We start from the raw sequence: 22667 nt of genomic DNA, 5'->3' as shown, positions 1-22667 counted from the left end.
TACTTCAGAACCCCACCCATCCTTAAAAACATGAACATGCAGTGCTAGAGCAGCACTATCTGTTCTCGTCTAAATCAGTGCACGGCTCTCGCATCCACCACTGCCTGCACACCAGATGTACAACTGACTGGTTTAAGTTACTGTGAAGATGCTTGTACTTATGATGCTTAGAGGCATGGTGTTTGTAGTCATGATGTTTGCACTTCGGTTGCAATATCAAGAGTTGCTCATTCATATCTGCTAATCACGTTTGCGTTTGTCGGTTTGGAAAATAGCAAGTGTCATTTTGATGCGTTTTTGTCCCATCCTGATGTTAGGAAGAAAAATCGCCTGAACGGAAATCCCATTTAACTTGCTTCCCTCATAGTGAGCCAGAACCTGTCCTGTAAATGAGAGATGTGCATTTGCCTTATTTGATGTATGATTACCGCTTCATGTGTCATCAACAGAATACTTCATAAGTCACTCTGCCTGCTCGATGTCTTTGTTTTATTGCCTCGGCGTTGATTTATCTTTTGTCTCGATGGAAACGGGAACGTGAATGCGCCGAAGCTTAGTCCTCCCATAATTCAACAGGAAACGAACGTCAAACAGGCGCTATGTTTGAGTCGGCTAGCTCAGCGAGCGCTAGGCTGATACGGCTAACAACTCATGAATACTGCTTTGCAATTGGGTCATTTAGAAGACACTTTTCATCCCAAAGTGATTTAGGGTGAGTACAAGACCCTGCTCAATAAAGCTGTGGACGTCTGGGATCAAACCCACAACCTTTCATGGTGGGAGCTACATGGTGCTACTACACCACGTTTACCAATAAACGTTTGTATTTATTTGGTTAGTTTGATATTGTAAGGCAATATCAAATTTCATATATTTGCAATAGTCAATGTATGGTGAATATGTGCTGCTACTACTACTTCTACTACTACTACTACTACTATATTTCAGCAGACGCAGTGTGAATTGACAGTGAATTTCCTTTTTAGTTACAGGTCATTTAAGTTCAGGTAGGGGTCAACGACGCCTACAGGTAGACTGTGGACATTGGGGGGTTCAAACCCAGAACCTTTCTGCTGGAAGTGAAACACCCTAAAGCCCAAGGGTTAGGGAGACGCATATCTGAAGTGGGGACGGTGTGTATCGCGGAGCTTCGAGCAGAGCAGACAGTAAACGGTTTGGTGAGGAGCCACGTTCCTCTCTCCATTCACGAGTGTGTCTCCTTGGCTTTCCTAAGTCAAAAATGTGTCTCTCTCTAGCAAAACCCCAACCTTGACCACTGAGCTCCCAATGCGACCTGGTCTAAATAAAACGAGACGACGCAGTGGTAACGACCGACTTCTGCGAAAGCGTCAGAGTAATGGAGCCAAGAAATGATAGACGCCGGGTTTTTCTGGTATGGAATGTGGTAATGTTTCAGAGACTTCGAGACGACGAAGTATGCTGAAGGTTAAACAACGTCATTCCATCACCCCTCGCCCCTTTTCAGACACAAACACACACTCAACCATGTAAACACACACACACATACATGCATCAATGTTCATATATACACGTGATACACAAGACAAACATCAACACACAAACTACATTCAATGCAAACTCACACACACACACAAGGTACAGTGACATGCAAACAAACACACACACACACACAGACACACTAAGTCAAATGACACAATTGACGCACATTAACACATTAAATCCACGCACCGCCAACAACACCAACCCTAATTGCAACATTGTAAACTATACACTACACTGACCAATAGATATGTGTGTGGCCCCTGATAACAGTATGCCATGACATCACTCGAAGGGAGGGCCGTTCATCCGGCCTTGGCTGGAGATGTTGGACAGCAGAGAGGAGACCTCCTCCTCCTCTCCACCACACGAATCCGTCTCGCTCCTCCACGTAGCCGTGATGTTGCTTTACCCAGAAATAACTGTTGTTGTTTTGCTCAATTTAACATCTCCTCCTCCTCCTCCTCCTCCTCCTCCTCCTCTGCTGCCGTCTCCCCGGGCAGTGCACACGTCCAGCAACAGCGACAGCACCGTTATATCATAGGCTTACTTTTTTTTATTTTGGGGCAGTTACTTTTTTTGCAAACCAGTAGTTTGCTTTGTGTATAAATAACTTGGCACTGCCGTCCATCCCTGCTGCAAAATGGTCATTTGACCCGTCGAGGTTCCTTCCTGTGTGATTTACACTGCAGGCCAGGGTTACTGGGTTAGGGCATGTGAGTCGAATGCTTTAATGAGCACGCGAACGTCGAACTGTTTCAATGGCGATCGGCGTGAAAGGCTACCGACAGTCCACTTCCTGTCTTTCATATGTCCGGAGTGATCAGAATTGGTTAGGAGATTTGCTGAATGTTTTTAACAAATGTGTAATTGATCTGTCTCAATGCCAGAGAAACAGGATGTGTAATTTGATTAACTTTGAAAAAATCTATCATATTATCCATTTGATTGGTTAGACTGAGTATAAATCTGTCTGCAGGTTTGTAGAGGGTTTTTTAGTGTGTGTGTGTGTGTGTGTGTGTGTGTGTGTGTGTGTGTGTGTGTGTGTGTGTGTGTGTGTGTGTGTGTGTGTGTGTGTGTGTGTGTGTGTGTGCAGTGGGAGGGAGCTAGCTAACATGGAGGAGCCCCGATGTGAACACACGGAGATCAGAGTATGCTAACTCCACCCGGGCTAAGAGACCCACGCTGGGAATCGAACCCGGTTCACTGATGCTTTGAGCCAATAGAAGATAGAGACTCATAGTCAGTCTTTGGGTTGGGTTCATTCATAATGAAACCATAACCTGTTATAATCCAATTCTTGTACCAGGCCTATTTGGAAATGTGTGACGTCACAAGTAGATTGGACCTATTTTGGTACAATATGCAAATATATGCAAATCACTGGTAGGTTTACCTGAAACTTAGAAAGTTGCATATTTATATTGTTATTTGTATTTCCCTCTGTATTGTCAAATGCCAGATATGAATATTCACTAATTGGCTCATTATTGCTTCTTAATATTTGTCTTCAGTCGTCTGCAGGAGTATTAAGCCTATTTAGTGGAGTATGTAAAGGCAGACTAGAAGCTTCGCTACAGCAATAGACATCAACTCTAAATCACAAGTAAACAGTTGATGATGATTGGAGGTTATTGTAGCCTTTGTAGACAGACTAATTTGTACAAAATGGCTACCTTTCTTGACCCATGATAAAATGATCCCTATTCAAAAATTCCTTAAGCAGTTATGACATTGGGACTGTGCTCTGTCATGTTGACAATGCACATCGGCGTTATAAAAAAGTCATGTCGTTTAGTGGGGAGAAACAAAGGAGCCATTGAGAGCAGGACTGGCTGGAGGTGAACAGACGCTGGACTCAGGATCTTTGTTCAGACATGTGTCACAACTTTGTTGTGCGCTTCACTTTAATCCGGTATAGAAGGCTTCGTTATAACAACTTTGTTCTTAACAAATGTTAGACTTGAACGAATCCATGCCTTTGTGAAGTAGGATTCAAACAGTCTACCAATATGTATTCAGTTTTAAATAACGGAAAAGGAATAGACTATAGCGCAATGTAAAGCTAACGGAATCAAATAAAGAAATCAATTTCAGATTTCAAAATAGAAAACATTCCCATCCCTGAACTTGCTATACCGACACATTAGACCCATTATGATATTGACTCCAAAAGGAAAGTGATCATGCCAGATAGTCCCACTCAAAACAGAATCATTGAAAAGGAGAGAAACGCCAGATGTGGAGGCGACAGATAACGTACCTTCGCTTCCATACTGTTTTCCATTGTTGGCACCCATCTTAAAGAATACATAATCTATTAAAAACGAGTCAATATCCACAGCGGGCAATTGTTTTCGCCAAGGAACCGGACGAGCCTTGCACGGAGCGGGCTACTGTTCCTGGGCCGCCGACTCCCCCCGATAGTTAATCCAGATGTTGCATGATCGCAGCACGGCTGAACATGACGCAAACTCAACATCCACGCTCCTGCGAGGACCCGAAGCGACGGAGTCTCGCCCGCACTGTGCTACATCCTCGGCCCCGCATTGTTTCGGATGTATCCGGATTCGCGTGTCTCCTTTTCGAAAACTTTTTCAGCCCGCCGTAAATGGCAAGCAGCTGTGGATCAGGTTGAGCGCTCGGCAGTGGGAGCTGCCAAGCCGAGCGAGCGTCTGCAACACGCACAGTGCTGGTCCGGAGGATCTGGATTTAAAGAGACCGCAGACCAGGGTGGAGAAGACTAGAGCTTTCAGAGCAAACTGAACACGAGATCCAAACTGCGCACAACCACCAGTAGAATGGAAGGACTAAATCACTGCGAGGAGCAGAAAAGCAATGTGTGTGTGTGTGTGTGTGTGTGTGTGTGTGTGTGTGTGTGTGTGTGTGTGTGTGTGTGTGTGTGTGTGTGTGTGTGTGTGTGTGTGTGTGTGTGTGTGTGTGTGTTAAACGTTTCAGTTTGACAGTTCTGACTTGAATTTGGTCAAAAAATACAACAACCAAGACAAGATCAATTAAAGGTTTCCTTATTGTTTAAATGTGAACCAATAGTGACAACCATCACGTATTAACAAGGGAAACGGGAATCACACCTTTGAACACAATATGAAAGTTATTTTTTTTTATATACCAAAGGCTTTTCTTACCACAAAGTAAAATGTGCTCTAAAATGTGATAGATCGACACCCTATTGCGGCCAGTCTTCTTTATTTAGTTTTTAAATGGGCTTTCTCTTCGAACACTACACAAAAAAGATTCAAACTCTCTTGGCTGTCTGATTGAGGTCAGATGCCAAGGACAACGTAATAACCAGTTTACGGCTTGTTTACATAGGTGGAATGGACGACCGAGGACGTCTACCCCTGCAAACTTAAAGACGCACGTTATCAATCCGTGACGTGCAATAAAAAAGCAGAATATAAGACAAAATTAATATTTTATTAATTTAAACAAGAGAAAAAAACACAGAAACAAAAAGACAATCAATCAAGAAAGAAAGTAGCTCTTCAAATTGTGATGTCAAAAGTAGTTTGGATCTATCACGGTCCATAATGCAAACATCATAAAAAAATAATGTAGGTTTGCCTCAATATAGGGGTATTTAAATATGCAGATTTATGCAGATGATCATTCTTAATGAGTGCCTAGTTAGCCAACGTAGCACAACGCTATGTTACATGAGCTCTGCTATTGGGCAGTCAGTGCTCATCCAATTGGAGTACTCGCCCATGGGTACATCGCTCGCGTCGCAGGGTGACGTTGTCATGGGAACCTCAATCACCTGCTCCGGTGTGGAGGTCGCACCCGTGAAATAGTCTGACCCGTACACCGGATGCTCGTCCTCTGGTGCCAATGCATTGTGGGAATTGTAGTACGGCGGCAAGGACGCGAGGAGGGTCTCGGAGGAGGATGGGGTAGGACACGGAGTGACACCGTCACCTCCTGTCTGGGTGTGGAGGGGGTCCGGGGGAGGAGGGACCGATGAGGAGGAGGAGGAGGAGGAGGAGATCTTCTCCAGCTTAGCACAGAGCGCCCTCATGGTCACTGGGATGGACATGCACCTGCACACGCAAAGCTTGGGTTGGGTAGTTGACATGGATGTGCGTGTTGAGAGGTGTGTGTGTGTGTGCGTACATGCGCGCATATGTGTGTAGTCTGGGCATCCTCCCATCCACAACGACTCACGTCATTCAAATACGTTTTGTTTGGACTCTACAAACGTATGGAATAATTAGTGCATCCATTTTTTAAGTAAGTAAATAGTTACGTCCAATTACTATTAAATCCATTGACAGATGCTTTATCCCAAGTGACTTGCAGTGAATCCGAACATGTCATTAAGGAGCAGGTAGCGGTGAGGTCATGAGGTTTTTATTTTTATTTATTTTATTTAACCTTTATTTCACCAGGAAGGTCCCATTGAGGCGGGTCACCATGAGGTGACCCGCCAACCACTAGACCGCGTCCTCGTCATAGGATACCTCAGACCTCTTGCGGTGGACCACTTTAGCATCGTACCTGTTGATGACCCTGCAGGTGTACTCTTCCAGGGAGACCTCTCTGGTCCCGGCGGTGAACAGACTACAGCTCAGTTCACCAGAGAGCGGGATCTCCACCACCACTGCAAACACACAAAGAACCTTCCAGAACCTCTGCTTGCATCCCCCTCCACCCTGACTGCCATGGACTGTGGTGAACCAATAGAAGGTCCCATCTGCGGGCCCCTGATGCATATGTATGACGCCAACCTCGAGGCCTCTACCCAACTGAGCTTTGGGGCCAATTGGTCAAACAGACCGCGCTCCCTCCACTGATGAACCGCAGTATGCCTTATACTGGCCAAAGGTTCCCTTTCCCACCTGTGGTACTATGTTACAAGCCACTCCCTTTCTCTTTAATATTTCCCTTTACTGTGCTGTCCGTAAAGGTGCCAAGGCCATCAAATCACTTACGGATAGCGAGAGAGTCAACGTCTGGTCTCTGGAAGGTCACGGCCAGGCTGGTCTCCGACTGCATGAGGATCTCAAACACCAGGTCCACTCCTGAGCCGCCTGTATGTTTAGGATAAACAACAGCAATATACAAACGACGCAAATCATTTATTTAAACAGAGATAAAATGGGGGTTACCTGCAAAACCCATTTGTCCCGTCACTCTGGAATTAATCTTCATCTTCCACGTATTCATTTTTTATTGTCGACGACAATCTCTCAAGAAAATTGTAATTGTCGCCATAATGTTTTGCAGTACCACCACCATTACCATCATAACATGCGATGACATCATCATCCTGTGTGATGACCTCCCCAGCAACACAACGGCACGTCCTTTACCATTGCACCCAGAGCTCATACCCCCTCTGTCCCCCCCCCCCCCCCCCCCCCCTTACGCGGACCAGCCGTCTGGGGGGCGAGGCAGCTGGCCAACAGGGTGTTGATGGCACACTGGTGGCGAAGGACCTCCAGCAGGTCGGGGACGTGGCCGGGTCGAGAGAAGGGGAGGCTGCCCACCACGGTGCCCCTCAGGGCGGGCAGCGCCCACGCAGCGGCTGGGAGCACGTAGCGGTGCTGGAGGTCCCCGGGAAGAGACTGTGACGCAGACAGAGAGAGAGAGTGGCGCTTTGGAAAACTGAATGCCTTGAGAAGGCTAAACAGGAGGGACTTCATAGATATACATTACAGACTGATGATCGCCCCAATGCAGTTTTAAGGAGTTATAAAACAGGTGAAATGAAGCAGGTGAAATGGCCACACACTATGGGAAATGCTTTCTTTAAGGTCATAGCAGGTGAATGTCGAGGTACCACTTTAAATTCTCGGTCCGCCTGGTCCAATGCCTCGTCACCACTACTGGAGTCGCTCAAACCTTTCATCAGAATTGTATGAAATGGCGCCCACTGTAGGTCAACATCTGGTACTGCCACTTCTACATGGTAAAACCAAACAAACGCATTTAAACAAAAGTTAAAAAGGGTCAACTTAGCTTTAGACTGATGTAAGACTGATGTAAGACTGCAGACTTAAATCCGTAGCTATGATTCATACAAAAAGAATAAACAAGTTGAGTAAGTAGTGATAAGTACTATGATGTTGAAATGTCAACAGACAGAACTACCGTTAATGGACAGTATCACCCAGACCTGTCATTTTGCCGATCTTGGTCAGAAAGGAGGAGAACATGGGCAGGGGTGGGTGTAACCTAAGCACAAAGCATGCTGGGAAACTCTCGCTGGGTATTTCACTCAATGGCATAAACACTGGATTACTGCCAAAAGACATAAGAACCACAATTATAGAATCAAATCAAAAGGTAGTTAATGGAGCATTACATACACGAGAGTAAGCAATCTGATAACAAAATTAAGAATGTAGTCATAGAGCACAAGCTTTTATCCAAAGTGAAGGGGTTATACAGACATGTCTTTAACGAGAAGATAGGGGTTAGACAATGCATACAGAGACGGGTAATAAAAGAGCAGTTAGGAGTTGGACATTATAGAGCCACGTCATTATGGAGCATTTAGTACGTAAGGGAGCCTCTTGCTGTATGATGTCTACAGGTTGGGCTGCAGACATTGGGGGTCAAATCCAGTCGTTTTTGGCTGGGAGTCAAACATCCTACCCACTCCCCTATCTATTCACACACATTCGTCTATATCTCACAATAGTTTCCTCAGATAAGGCCTTATACACGTGAACGATTTCGTAGGGTACTACTAAAATGGGATTATTCCGGAATTTATATTCTATGTCCATTACTAAGATATCATTACAATTTATTAATTGTCCCTTCAGATTAAAACGATTCAAAAAAGGTGCAGCGTGTAGGATTTAGCGGCACCTAGCAGCGAGGTTGCAGATTGCAAGCTTACACTGCCCCTTTAAGAGTAATTGTTCTGGTTTTGCTGCGGTTTTATGATGGTAATGAGATGATTTTACAATAGTAGTAGTAGAGACATGTTACCCCTGTGTATCAAGCTGTGGGGGAACTGGAAGCAGGGAAGCCATCTGCAGAACATGGACCACATCACTGAGACCTACCATCACCTGGCCCACCTGGCCTACCTCCTCCATGTCCCAAACATCTGCATGAACAACATAAAAAAAACAATAATATCCACGGTCAGTGGCAGGAAAATGTTTTTCATGGGGTGCTGTAAAATCAACAGCAACGAGTTAAAAGGTAGCCTTTGCAAATTTGAGAAACTAGCCAGAGTAAGTACAAAACCCATTACTAGCTTGCTAGCTTTAGCAATAGGTCTGCAATAGGTCTTCTGGAAGACTACGGTCATGCACAACAAGGCCCGGGCAGAATGCTCGCTGTTAGCCGTGTAGGAAGGTTCACAGACAGCTAGGTTAACCAACTTACTTGAACTTGAAGCTTTGAGCACATCGGAGGGACTGACGTAGAACTGGATGGTCAGAGGGCAATCTGAAAGAGCCGTGTTTTCGGATCAGTTTATTTAGTTACATCAATAACTTTCGAGGGTGCATTTAAACGATGTCCTCACGCACCTTCCTTTCCTTCAGTTAGATACCCAGTCTTGCCGTTAAGTATCGTGTCCACTCTGGTGTTATAATCCTTGATGTGTCTGACGGGGAAATACCATAACATACAGTATTATTTTACAATGTATTCCTCTGTGAGTGTCGATGCCACTCCTCAGTGAATCTCTGCTTCGTAAAGTGACATGCTATGTACAGTAGCATGAGTAGTGCCTTGTAGGTCGCCTAAAAGGCCCAATACCCACACTGACCTTGGTAACCGAGAAATCTTCAGCAGATCCTTTCCCAGGTACTGTAGCGACGTGAACAACTTTATTTTGTCTTCACTGGAAAGAACCGAAAACAATTAAATGGGTAAAGTGTGTAGGACCTTGATCAGGACCATAGGTCGAGGCTCACCTTTCATTCCCAGGTACGTTGTAGAGAGCAGCAAAGCCCTCCAACTTCTTGGAAAACGCCACAAAATTCTTTGACCTGTGTGACAACCAGGTTAGCTGTTTTTTGCGACTTATAGTTATGGCTCATGATAGTGAATCCGGGGATACCCAACAGACCAAATCTTGGCCTAGTAAAAACAAACTGAAAATGTGTTTATAATATTTAAATACATTTACGATACATAACTCTTCTTCAACAAATAACATTGATTTATACTGGTACCTCAAGAGCACCAACAGGGATTCATTGGACTGAAGGGAAAACAAAGGGAATACATTAAGAATCATCAGGATAATTATGATCTGATTCAAACTTTGATCATCAATCAGCCAATCAAATCATTGCCTCCAAATCCATCCGGTTTATAAGGACTCATACCAATTAGCCAATCAAATTAACAAGTTGAGATAACATGAGCTAACATTAGTCTGATCATGACATATCGTTCTCACCATGGGGGGCTGTCCGTGGGGGGCCACCTTGACGTCCTGAACCCCCCCCTGGAGGGACAGCGCCACCTCCAGGTAGAAGAGGTCTGCTGTCAGGTAGCATGTGGCCTCAGAGAAGTGGAAGCCCATCCTGAGGAGGAAGTGGAAATGGTGATTATTAATAAATTACATTTGTAGGAGCCAGAAGGGTGGGTTTTGTTTCTCATATTTGACGGGTGGTTGTAGTATTCCGATGCATTTTACATGCAAAACCAGTTGGCCTCCTACTAATGAACTCCAGATTAACTCTGGAGAATCAGGTCCGGAGATGATCAGGAGTTGCCCTTTCACACATGCAACACACAACCGGAGATAAGCCGCATAAGACATGTTTACACATATTGGAGATACTCCATATACTTTAGGCAAGGGGTGGTGCCTCGGTAGAGCGTGTAGGAGGCAGAACGTGACACAAAAAGTATGCAGTGGAATTGCATTGGAGTTTTGTTTACAACACATTGAAGATGGCTGCTGAGTCCATCCACTCAGTAATGCTGACTCTTCTTGCTTTGAAATCAATACTGCGTTTATCTAGGCGTATCCACAATATCAAAAGAAGAGTGGAAAGCAGAAAGAGGTTATTTTCTGGCATTTACCCTCGTTGTTGGGCTATCTTCTCAAGATGGGACATCATGGCATTGAGTGAGAACACTGAAACACACAAGGTTAAGTATGATGGTAGTGTATTGAAGTGTTTGGTCAGGCATTGGGTTACGAGTTAAAACTGGGTGTCCACAGATTAATGGACCCGATAAACAGCGTATCTTTTGTTTTCTTACCATTGAGAGCTCTGAATTTCTCAAGACATCGAACCAACGGCTCACAAGGTTTAGTCTTATCCCTCACTTTTTCCTGAAAGAAACAAAACAAACAAGATATAATATTTTCCATGCTCCTCCTAATCATCAAGACAGAATCAGCTAGTACTAAACATTTGGTCATTTTTCACCCCAAGAACGGGGTGGCTGTTAAAACCTCAGGGGTCTGGATTCAGTTAACACCTGGTCTGCAAAGAGCAAAAAACAGTTCATACACAGCCCTCTTATAAAGAAGGCAAAGGCCATAACAACATGTTTGAGAGGTTCTAAGTCAATCAAGGTGCAACCATTGGCAGCCGTCAGAGAGGATCAACACATCAGTTTGATCTTCCTAATCACACCCAATCGTTAAGGTCACCCACTTGTGTCCTCCTCCTCAGCCAGATCATACACAGCAGGTTCAATAGCTGCCCCCCCAACCCTACTCTCTCATGCTCTATTTACATTGGCTCTGACTCATGTCAATCATGATGTGCATGAATGAACTCAGAAGTAGAACGAACATAAGCCTCAGAATGCCTCCAAACTTCTTGTTGTCCTCCTAATAATTATTATTTGATGCTTGCCACTCTTTGTGAGCCCATCCCTTGAAATTCACCCGAGTCAACCACTGACAGAGCACCTGCCTATTCCACGATGAATCAGAGCTCCTCACAGCCTGATTAACAGGCCAACGCCTCTGTGTCAGCGCTATAAAAGGAAGCTCAGCACAGCATACCACAACTAGGGGTTATTCACTGCTTAGCTTTGCCTCAAAACAACATGATTGTGAGCTAGAGGCATCACTTTTAACGTGTTTGCGCCCATGGCTACATAATTATAAATAAAAGGTCTGGTACAACTTGAATATCTTCAATGAGCCATCAATGACCCTGTGTATTTTAATTATAACCATACACACCACACATAAAATCAGTGGAACAAGGCCCTATCTTTCACAACAAGTTTGTGGCGTCCAACATTTGGTACCAATAAACAACACTGTATGAAGCCGTGTGAGTAATCTGCTCTGGCGAGGCAAACCGGTTTCAAGTTCCTTCACTGCCTCCTGCAAAACGCGCAGCGGTTGATGACAAACGATCTCGGAGGAGGAATCGACGGACAAACGGACCCAGCGTGTTTATTACCCAGAGACAAGATAAATGTTTCCAGGATCACCACAACAATGACATCATCATCTTAATGATCCTGTCGCCTGGTTACTTTACTTCCCTCATTGATCAGCATTTCAAAACAGATGACAAAACCCTTCAGTGAGCATCCCTCTCTGATAATGTTTATTGGTTATGTAAATATAATCAGTCTTCATAAAAACTGCAAACCTTTGCGTTTGAAGGTGGAAAGGGTTTGATGTTGGGTAACTGTCCTGATTGTTGTAAGGACGGCAGGATTCTGATGTGTGGTATATTAAGACATGGTTGTAATATGATGAGGTAACGTGGAAAGCACTTGCACATAAATGGTGAACTGTTGATGTAATGATAGAGGGCAGGAAAACAAAGCAGGGTTATGGTTATCATGTGGTGATGCAATTCCACTAAAATGCGTTTTCTCTCACAGTTCCAACTTCTAGCAGTTAAATAATTAATCATCATGAGAGAATCCGTAGGAACCTTGTGCATCGTTATATAATCCCTCATTATAGCCTATAGAGAAATTTTCAACAGATATCTTTACCAATAGTCATAAATTATTTTGTTTGTTAAATCCCAATATGTTTCTTAGGTTTACCATGCATCTGCGAACAAGCAGGAAGGTCTCGTTCCAGGTCTTCTCTCCAAATTTGACGTGCAGGTCAGGGATTATGTTTCGGCTATTCATCCCTGACTCACAAACGATAAGATATGGATGAATTATGTTTTTCGTTGACAGACTGGGAAAATTGAAACCGACTACTGGCTACTTTTAATGGCATAAATCGAAAGTCAACAAAACAAACTATCTGGATTGAAGTAATTTTAATAATTATATTACCATCTAGTATCTACTTTACAATCGGGGGGAATCGAGGCCTACGAAAATCTTCACTAATCTGCATGCAGCACGAGGGATGAGTCTCCGCTAATGGGCCAATTAATCAATCACCTGTCGGCGATCGATCCACTGTCTGTCTGAAATATAAAACCCAAATCCCGTTTAACAACAATCACGTTATACACAAATCCCACACCTTACCTAAACAACACCGCGCCAAGAATAAAGCAAACGATGCAAGAAGTAGGCTTGGTTTCAACCGAGGATTTCGCTGTCTCCCCGGTGGGCGGGCGTTGTCTGCTCCGTCAGACTGAGCCGAGCCCAGGGCATGCAGTCTGCTAGGGACCTGTCTCGGGAGTTACCTCGGAGGCTATAGTCATGAGCTAACAAGTATACAATTTAGGTCTTCTCCCCCCCAAACTTAACCACTATAGCCCAGCGTTGACGTCTGGAGGCAGTGCGAAGGTAAGCCTGGTTCGACTCACCTTTAGTGGGTATTTGTTTTATTGGAAGCGGGGCTCTCGGCTTGAATGACAGTGGGAGGCGGGTTTACCCGATCCGCTGTCAGTGCATCGTCTGGGGTTAAGCTGTGTTCACGCCTTATGGGGATTTGTATATATTACCTTACCCTTCCGAATTGTGAATAATGTCCGAACCAAAATTCAAATTGTAATTACAAGAATGAAGATTGAATCTTTTTCTAAAAGGTCCGTAATTATCCGGCTTTATGGAAAACATTTCCCATATGACGTGAACGCATCATCATGCCGTGTTCACGTCTCGTGGGGATAGCAGAGAGTGGCGATGGGAAAGCGGAGTTGCCTGTGCTAGTTGGCTATTCCGGCTCCGGAGCTAAGTAGCTAGGTAGCCTATACACTTGACACAGACCGTGTGATTCCCATGACACGATCGACCGAGCTGCGGACGAGAGGTATCCTGCTGTGTTTTAATAATTCTCCGTTATGATGACATGGAAATGTGTCTCCCTCCTCGCATCATTTTCTTTGTGCTCAGCCGGTTAGCTATAACCACTTATAGTTAACTATTCGTTATTATCGAGGCTTATCTGATTTAACTAGTTAACGTGGGTTAATTATGTGTTATTTCTGGAAAACAGCCATGGGTTTAACTAGTTGCCGGGGCATTAAACCGGCTCACCCCGCCGAGCGGTTCAGTTCGGAATGCGTTTGACGGTGTGCCCGACATACTAATACATCTCACCAGCCATGAGTGTTTTTAACCTGTTAGTTGACACATGTTGTAAAGGTTACTAAGCCCCCGCCAAAGACGACGCCTATCCGCTTCATGGACGCAATTAACTTGGCGACATGTTGTGTTGGGCGAATAATGCATTGTTTCTTTTACAGTGGTTAGGAATAAGGGTGTGTGACTTGACATTTGCATGTAGTCCTATTTGAGGGAAATACACCTGACTCCAATGCTGGGTTGTTGTAGAAACCTGTAATCCTCACCCTTGGTTTTAAAATGTAATAATGTAAATTTCGTTTCAATAATATAGAATATACTGGACCACTGTAGTGATCATCAATGTTTACGTTAAATAATGCAGCAAAGTTTCTACCAGATAATTTTCCACTTATCTGGAATGGTCAATAATGTATGGTTCAATAATGCAGCTATACTGTAATGTCTACCTTAACTGTTTGATATGTTTACATTCATTGTCTTTACATTTAAATTTGTTTAATTCCTGTTATATTGTATTTTCTACTGCTACCAGTCTATTATTATCTTGGTTAAATTGACAGAAGAAAAAAACAGAAGATTTACAATCGTTATGAAAGATCTCAACTAACTGAACGATGTGTGCGTCAATATTCTTGTCAATCTCTCTTGGTCCTCATATTTCTCTGAAATATTTTTGTGGTTTTGTGATCTATTAGGTTCAAGGGAAACTACTTAATAACTCCCCAGTGAAAGGGGTAGTCTTGAAATCATTAAGAAAAATCCCCCAACTGCTGTTTGATGAAAGCCATATCGACCCTGTTTGTAAATACAATGCGAGAATTTAGAGAATTGTATAGACCAAACTGTGAATGTGACTATGTTACAATGACATTCTCTCAGGAGTATTTTGATGTAGAAGATGCATTATGCACAGTTACAGCTGCTGAATAAAATATTCAAAACGTTATATAGTACTTGCTTCACCCCACAATAAATGTCTTGAATAAGGAAAAATAAACAATCAAATCAAACCCTGATAACGCAATCTAATGTTTAGTTTCCTCTTCCCATGTCTCCAGGAATTGCAACCCCGCCTCATTGCAGCTGGAGAATCTGGTCAATCTCGCTCGCTCCCTCTCCCCATCCTCTCCCAGTAGTCCTCCACACTTCCTGTCCAGAGCTTGAGCTCACCTCCTGTCCCCTGCTGCCAAGCGCTGGGTGAGCAGAGCCATGGCCACCGCGAAGCCCAAGGGCCAGAACTCCCTGGCCCTCCACAAAGTGATCATGGTGGGGAGCGGTGGGGTGGGGAAGTCTGCCCTCACCCTCCAGTTCATGTATGACGAGGTGAAGAGAGAGAGACACACACACACACACACACACACACACACACACACACACACACACACACACACACACACACACACACACACACACACACACACACACACACACACACACACACACACACACACACACACACACACACACACACACACTTTTTTCACTTCAACGTATTGCTGTGTCAGATTCACTCTTGGGACAACATGACCCTTCCAAAAACCTTTTTTTGATGTCCCTAGTTTTTACCGGTAGGGCATTAAAGATAAAGAGTCAGATCATGGTTGGGATGTCTTCTAACTAAGTATTCCAACTGTCGACAACGAAATCCAGCAGGGATGTGTAGTTCATTGATCACTAACCAACCGGTCAGATTATTAGCTGGTCATGTCCAGCTCAACTAACATAGAGCAAGTCATCAAAGATAAGAATTATAAATGGCTATTGTTGGAAAATGTAATCAATCAAACTTTATTTATATGTGAATTATTTAGGATCCCTGCAATACAAAGTGCTTAAGAAGGGATACTACCCAATTTGAAGAAATAACATGTAAAATGTATTAAATATCAGATTTCTTCCACATAGGGCTACACTTTACAGGTTGATTTGAAGAAAAATTATGACATGCAATATATATACCAAGGAGGAACTTTAGAGGAAAGCAACATTCTTAAGATGAAGGCGTCCACCAAAAAGTCCACCAATATGCTGCGGATTACGAGCGCACCGTACAATTAAAATCTCAATGTGGGCTCCCAGTTTGTGGAGGACTACGAGCCCACCAAGGCGGACAGCTACAGGAAGAAGGTGGTCCTGGACGGTGAGGAGGTCCAGATAGACATCCTGGACACGGCGGGCCAGGAGGACTACGCCGCCATCAGGGACAACTACTTCCGCAGCGGCGAGGGCTTCCTCTGCGTCTTCTCCATCACCGAGCTGGAGTCGTTCGCCGCCACCGTGGACTTCAGGTGACTGAGATCCCAGTCATGTGGGCACTGCACTTTTTTACTTCAGTCTCATATGTGCCTTAACAGCTTCCAGAACAGGCTGTGAGAAGGCGGGTCCGTGTCTTGGGTATAGTGAAGGATAGTATGGCCACTGGCGAGGGTGTTTGAAGGTCGAAAGGGCCTTGCGTTTAGTCCGCTGCCTAACCTGCATGTATTCCGGAGCAGGATGCCGTTAAGCCTACCTGCTCCCATAATAAACAAACATGATTTAAACTTGATTTAAATATATTTAGTCATTTAAAGGTACGCAAGGATTTGTGTACCGCTGTGTTTGTTGTGGCGCTGTACCCTGTGTTGTCCACCCTTTTTTCCTCTGCATCTGCTTGCGAGAGAGAGTTGTGTGTGTGGGTACATTGCATTGCCGGTTGTATGTATCAGAAGCCAATCTTCTTCACCGTTCACATTGTGTAGGAACTTGTTTCTACACGTGTGTTTCAGTTAATTCAGGCCACAATTATTATGCAAACAAATAACAGGGAAAAATCCACCGCTGCATCTTTAAGAGACACTTTATCCGAAGCGGCATACAGTGAATTCAGATGCATCTCATTGATTAGCAGGTTGTGGTTGTGGCGCCTTGCTCAATGATGTCATGTAAGACTATCGACGTCAGGGATTGAAATCCGGTACCATTCGGTTTGAATCACCCATCACTAGCCACAAAAATAGACTTATGTATACATTTCTTTGGGGTATTGTCTTCATTGACCTGTATTTTCTTCCTTTTTTACTCGATTTGCACAGAATAGTAATCTTACAAGAGACTTAAAAAATATAGATTTGGTTGAAGGTGTGGAGGTTAGCCCTTTATAAAACCGAAGGATCTGTCCGTCGGTTGTCACTGCCAACCAGAGTCTGTATGTCGAGATGTGGCGGTCGGTCCGGTGGACCGCCCATATCTGTCCCCGGTGACTGACCACGGTTCCCCTGTGTTCCCGCCTCAGGGAGCAGATCCTGCGTGTGAAGGAGGACGAGAACGTTCCCTTCCTGCTGGTGGGGAACAAGTCGGACCTGGAGGACCGGCGGCAGGTCAGCGCAGAGGAGGCCAAGGCCCGCGCCGAGCAGTGGGGCGTCTGCTACGTGGAGACGTCCGCCAAAACCCGTGCCAACGTAGACAAGGTGAGAGCCCTGCGCCAGACGCCTTATCCAACGCGGGCCGTCATTAGCTCAAGTCCCAGAGACCCTTGTTATCCTACTTTTACGTAAAGCCTCTTGACTCACAATAAGGGTAGGCTTCGACGAACCATAGATATAGCTTTTTGGTGATCTCGGTTATAGGATGCAATAACCAGCCTGCATCTCACCGGGCTTCATCCATTTCTGTGTCCTAGAAAAACCTCGACATTTCGTTATGCCCACATCCACATGTTAGTTTTGATAATTACCGGAGTATGTCTAGCCTTTTACAACAAGGCTGCTCCCCTCCTATTTCCCTCTGCTTCATGTGAAACTCACTTTCTGCCCTGCCGCTTTACGGTAGATAAGCGAGAGTGATCCCCCTAACTCTAGACGGCGTAACCAAAACATTACATATAGCCAATGATGGAAGCCATAGTTCTTTCATGTAAAAATAGTTCACACATGTGAGGCGAAGCTCTTCTTGAAACCTAGACTTCATAACAGCTGTCCGCTGCAGCTGGAGCCCTGGTCTGAGCTGCTGAGTGAAGCCCAACACAGCGCTCCTTTCATTGGCACGGACGTCACAAAGAGTGTGTGTTTTATGCAAATACAGTACGCTCTTCCTCTGCATGCTGGCATTTTAAGTTGTGTCAATTTTTTATTTTTTTTTTGTTAGATTTATTTGTCCCAATGACACGTTTCCAAATTAAATCCCAATTAATGATGAGACTAACCTGGTTGACTCCTTAAAATTCTAACACACGAGACCGGCAGCCTTTTAAAGCGCCGCGGTTGTGTATCAGGAAAATAGGTTGGCAGCGCACATCACAGGTAGCAAAAAGTAGGATACTAACATTAGCATGTCCTATGTAGCCTACACAAGAAGTTGCCGATCGCACCATCTCCACAAACAAGCCAGATTTGTCTTTATTCCAACTTCCTTTTACTGCGTGTGAAGCACGCAGTAAAAGTTTATTCATTTATTTGTTTATTCCATACACACAAACAATACAATCAAGTCATTATTTGTTTTGCAAAGCTTACTAAATCCGCTTCTTCCCGGTAGCTGTCCTTTTCTCTGCCTGTGAATATTGAAACGTGCAGAGCGTGGCACACGCGATACTGTTACACTTGATGACTGGATGGTTGGATTAAATCTGTGTTGGGTGTTTATTATCCAAACTGTTTATGGTTTTATCCGTTATAGCTCCTTTACACTCCTTTAAGTGCGCGATTGAGTATTTTGACCTTAGTCATCCAATAAATAGTAATCCGACTGATTTATTCTCCTTTGTTAGTGATGTTAAATTAACCTGCGCTTCCGTTCCGTCTAAATGTATGGAAACGGTCAGAAAATCGCGTGTTTCGGGTTAGTTAATTAGTCCAAACTAAAATCTGTAGGGCTCTGTGTTTACGTGCTGTCTCGTCTTATCTTAAAGGAACACAACACATTTCCGTTGGCTCAGCAAATCAACAATAACTCATACAGCACTACTAACTAACTATGAACCCTAATAATATACATTTCAAGATAGAAAAATATGTGATCGGTATCAGATCGGCCAATCACACATTAAAAGGATCACTGATCGGTATCGCCCTGAAAATACCTGCTCGGTGCATCCCTAACATGTATGTCATTATAATTATTTACTATTCATTTTTTGTCAAAAGCATCCATGCTTTTTGTTACAGGTCATTATATATTTATGTGTGCTGCATGCAGCGCTCAACTACTGTTCTTCTTAGGTTTTATTCTTTCTTTCTTTCTTTCTTTCTTTCTTTCTTTCTTTCTTTCTTTCTTTCTTTCTTTCTTTCTTTCTCTTTATTATTCTCTTCAAACTGTGGGACCTATCTCCTTCCTCAATTTTTCACCTAGAGACTCGATTCCAATTTTAAAATGTTCAGAAAAGCTTGGTAATCTCGTGCTTTTTTTTTAAGATTTTCTTAATATTTTATACTTTTTAAGATATTTAAAATGCTATATATTTTTTTAACATGGGAGCCACGGCTTCAACTGATACGACCTAACTAAATCAATTTTCAACCATTTATCTTTGTTCAAACCATTTAACAAATCTATCCATTATCTTCAATAATAGCTAAACAGAATTTCGATATCATTTAAACTTTCTTCAGAATCACAGTTTTAGCTTCATACCGGCTTTGTTTTCAGCCGTTTTCATTGAAGACGTCCGCCCATTCTGACGCTCCTACTTCTTAAGACATCGTAACTCAATCATTTTTCAACTATTTACCTTTGTTCAAACCATTTAACAAATCTACACAAATCTACACACAGTTTTAGTTTAATACCGGCTGCGTCTTCAGTTGGTCTCATTGATTTACGTTTGCCCCACTGCTTTTTTCCTCCTGCTCGACAATGACTTGACTACCGCTCGTATCCTCGAGGGCATAGTGAACAAGCAATGGGAAGGAGGATGTCGGAAATGTTTTCCGGAATTGACATTTTAATGAACATTGATGTTTGTTTGGCAGGTCTTCTTCGACCTGATGAGGGAGATCCGAGCCAGGAAGATGGAGGACAGCAAGGAGAAGAACGGGAAGAAAAAAAGCAAAAGTTTGGCCAAGAGGATTCGAGAGAGATGCTGTATTTTATAGTGGCAAACGAAAGCAGCCCTGACTGTTTGTTTGTGTGTGTGTGTGTGTGTACGTACGGATGTATGTATGTGTGTGTGTATATTTATGCATACATACATACAATATGTATAAACATACACATACACACACACATACATGTCTCAGACTTTTGCATTTACTTTGTGCCCGCACCTGACAGCAAAACTCCTCGTTCCTGGACCTCAGGGGGCCTGGGCCACGGCCTTCCATTCAACGCTCCACCTCCCTGTTAATGTGCTCACACTTCAGACGATCAATGTCACAACTCCATTCTCTGTCTCTCCCTTACTCTCTCTGTCCGTCTCTTGATTTAACTCTTTCAATCTCGGTCGTTCTGCTGTCTCTGACTCCGTCTCTTAAACTCATGGTGAGACGGGGTTTTCATTTAGGGCAGACTTTTTGCCCCAGAAAATACAGATAGGGTTATTTCCAAATGTTGTTTGGTCGTGTTAACAATTTGGTGTGTATTTATCGAATGTGTCTTAAGACCAGGTTAAAGTCAAGGGGGTTAAATTGTTGGTAGAGTTTGCTGTAGGAGGACGTTCGTACCTCGGCTTATTTGCTCGGTTATAGACGTCTGTGTTTTTAGGTAGCTAGGGTCGTGTGACGTAAAGCCAGAGTTATCCTTTTCAGTGCGACCTTTTAGAGCCGACATTGCACTGATGCATTTTAAGAAGGAAAGAAGCGTTGAGTCCTTTAAGCTACCTGTGGTGTTGAAATGCCATTCCTATATTTTTAGATATCAAGTTTATTATGTGCTATGGATATATACACACTAACATTAAATCTATTCACTTTTATTTAGCGTTGAATGAATCCCAGTTGAAAGTAAGCACACTACTAACGTTTATTCCCGTGGAGGGGAGACGCCCCCTCCATTACGTAGCAAGGTTTGAGGTCTAGGATGAATTGTGACATATTTAATTCTAACATTTCAGTTTTTACCTCACCTGGTTGAGTAGATTTCATGGCGTTTTGTTTACATCCTGAAGGTGCTCTGACGAAAACACTAATACAGAGTTGTTCACAAGTCTGACCGGGAATAATAAATTGACAAAACAATGTAAAAATATATATATTTTCCGCCCCTTGCACTGAGTCGTCATTGCTAACAACCCAAACGCCTCATTTTATTTCCTTTTGCAGATGTTTCCTAATAATATTTCCTGGTAAATCGGAAATGCAATGTCAAATTAGTTATGAGTTAAGATCTATCTCTCCTGTCACAAAACCTCCTGTAACATAATTGGAAGGCATACCAATGTATCTTTTAATTGATATGACACCCAGCTTTTGTTATTCCTAAATTCTGGTGAAAGAAATCAATGAGCAGAGGTTAAAATGGTTCCATTGCTTAACCAGGAATTTCAATTAAGTTTGTTTAATTTGCTAATCCATGTGCGTAGTTGCCTTTTTGGCCATACTGAATGTGATTGACCTCTGTTTTAAGCGTTCTGTCAGCAGGATGCATAGTCAGAGAGTCTAAAGGTTATGCACAAGGTTATGTTGGCGAGAATATCTGTTACACTTTGAAAGGTGCCCTTGTGTAATTCCTCTGTAACCACAGCCCTCTCTGAAATGGATACTTCAATGTGTATTTAACATGACCAAGACTTTGTGGTTTAAAATTGATCACAGATGAGTGACTACTTAAATATAGTAAAATCGAATTGAACCCAAGTCTCAAAGACTTTTTCTCCTCCTAATCCCTCATGTTATCTCATGGTGTGCACTTCATTAAACAATTGGTTTTCCATACCAATCATATCGCCTGATAAAATATAATATGCAAATTAAACATTTGAATGGCACAGGCGAAGAGTCCAGAAATTATTTACATGGATTCCAGAAAATTATCATGCATAACAAAATTATCTTATTTGGCATGGCACAGCATGTCCCATATCAATTATAGATCTAAACTCTTCAAATTATATTAAATGTTGTAGTTATGGCCTGAAATAATTCCTTCCTATTTGGCTACATGGACGTCTATTAAGTGTCATCAATCATGTGGTAATTATTGTATTTTTGCTCTCCCAGATGGTTCATATTTAGAAGGACCTGAAGCCAGATGTGTCAATTGGTACAACCAAGATGCAACAATACTTATATAAAGGGCAGGTTAAAATGCATTGTTTGACATGACAGCTTCCTACTACGACCCTATTAACACAAATTTCTGTAATGTAAATGAAAAATCAGTCTTCATGTAAAGATGAAACGTAGTTAGACCATTTAATAATTTGATGCAAGATTCAACTTAACCTTTTGTCAGACTTGTGTATTTGTTGGAGCAATGACTGTACATTATTTTGGTAACATGAATTAAATTGCCTTTGACCTAACCTTAGGGACATACATTTTAGTTGTTTAGCCAATGGCATCTCAATTTGTTATTTTCTTTATTTAAACCAAACCACTAATGTAGCTTCTGTGTCGCAACAAATGAAAAATAACATTGAATTCATTTTGTGAGCTGTTTGCAAATAACTAATAAAGTGAAAATTACTAATAATGGTTTATATCTATTGACTCTTTCCCCACTTACCGGCCCCTCCACTCATGCTTCTCCACACATAAACACACCGTTTTCATGTTACGTATTCAAAACGGTTATATTCTATT

General features: G+C 43.0%; 3 protein-coding genes across 10 annotated transcripts in view; 1 reads left to right on the top strand and 2 right to left on the bottom strand.

Annotated features, from left to right (window-relative positions):
- The window catches only part of si:dkey-192l18.9 (F-box/LRR-repeat protein 7), a 28106-nt gene extending 23772 nt beyond the window's left edge, over positions 1-4334 (bottom strand). Inside the window, exon 1 of one of the 2 annotated variants that reach the window (XM_060044912.1) lies at positions 3785-4334. In XM_060044912.1, coding sequence (XP_059900895.1) covers positions 3785-3821 — 37 coding nt within the window. In that variant the 5' untranslated portion in view covers positions 3822-4334. The remainder of the gene's footprint in view (positions 1-3784) is intronic. The other variant, XM_060044911.1, reaches the window with a different exon arrangement.
- Positions 4335-4940: 606 nt separating this feature from the next.
- On the bottom strand, positions 4941-13480 carry zgc:111976 (mediator of RNA polymerase II transcription subunit 1-like). 6 transcript variants are annotated; one of them, XM_060044905.1, is made up of 18 exons: positions 13230-13419; positions 12502-12593; positions 12093-12237; positions 10732-10804; positions 10549-10603; positions 9917-10043; positions 9687-9715; positions 9426-9500; positions 9278-9352; positions 9036-9112; positions 8890-8952; positions 8485-8605; positions 7661-7785; positions 7325-7446; positions 6911-7109; positions 6474-6572; positions 6040-6142; positions 4941-5582 (listed from the first exon to the last, which is right to left on the bottom strand). In XM_060044905.1, exons 3-18 carry the CDS (start codon positions 12225-12227, stop codon positions 5195-5197), a joined length of 1866 nt encoding a protein of 621 aa, XP_059900888.1. In that variant the 5' UTR covers positions 12228-12237; positions 12502-12593; positions 13230-13419; the 3' UTR covers positions 4941-5194. The 6 variants fall into 6 exon arrangements, with proteins under 6 accessions (XP_059900888.1, XP_059900892.1, XP_059900890.1 ...); XM_060044909.1 differs by having other exon boundaries at positions 12093-12162; XM_060044907.1 differs by lacking the exon at positions 12093-12237 and having other exon boundaries at positions 12502-12597; positions 13230-13480.
- On the top strand, positions 13020-22557 carry ralaa (v-ral simian leukemia viral oncogene homolog Aa (ras related)). 2 transcript variants are annotated; one of them, XM_060044925.1, is made up of 5 exons: positions 13020-13209; positions 15012-15276; positions 16033-16241; positions 17225-17399; positions 19899-22557. In XM_060044925.1, the coding sequence occupies exons 2-5, from the start codon at positions 15163-15165 to the stop codon at positions 20019-20021; spliced, it is 621 nt and encodes a 206-aa protein (XP_059900908.1). In that variant the 5' UTR covers positions 13020-13209; positions 15012-15162; the 3' UTR covers positions 20022-22557. The 2 variants fall into 2 exon arrangements, with proteins under 2 accessions (XP_059900908.1, XP_059900911.1); XM_060044928.1 differs by lacking the exon at positions 13020-13209 and adding an exon at positions 13521-13675.
- The last annotated feature ends 110 nt before the right edge of the window (positions 22558-22667 follow it).

The sequence above is a fragment of the Gadus macrocephalus genome, chromosome 23 (assembly GCF_031168955.1).
Source record: "Gadus macrocephalus chromosome 23, ASM3116895v1".
Classification (NCBI taxonomy): domain Eukaryota; kingdom Metazoa; phylum Chordata; class Actinopteri; order Gadiformes; family Gadidae; genus Gadus; species Gadus macrocephalus.
The sequence above is the reverse complement of the archived record's forward strand: the minus strand, read 5'-3'. Positions and strand labels throughout refer to the sequence as shown.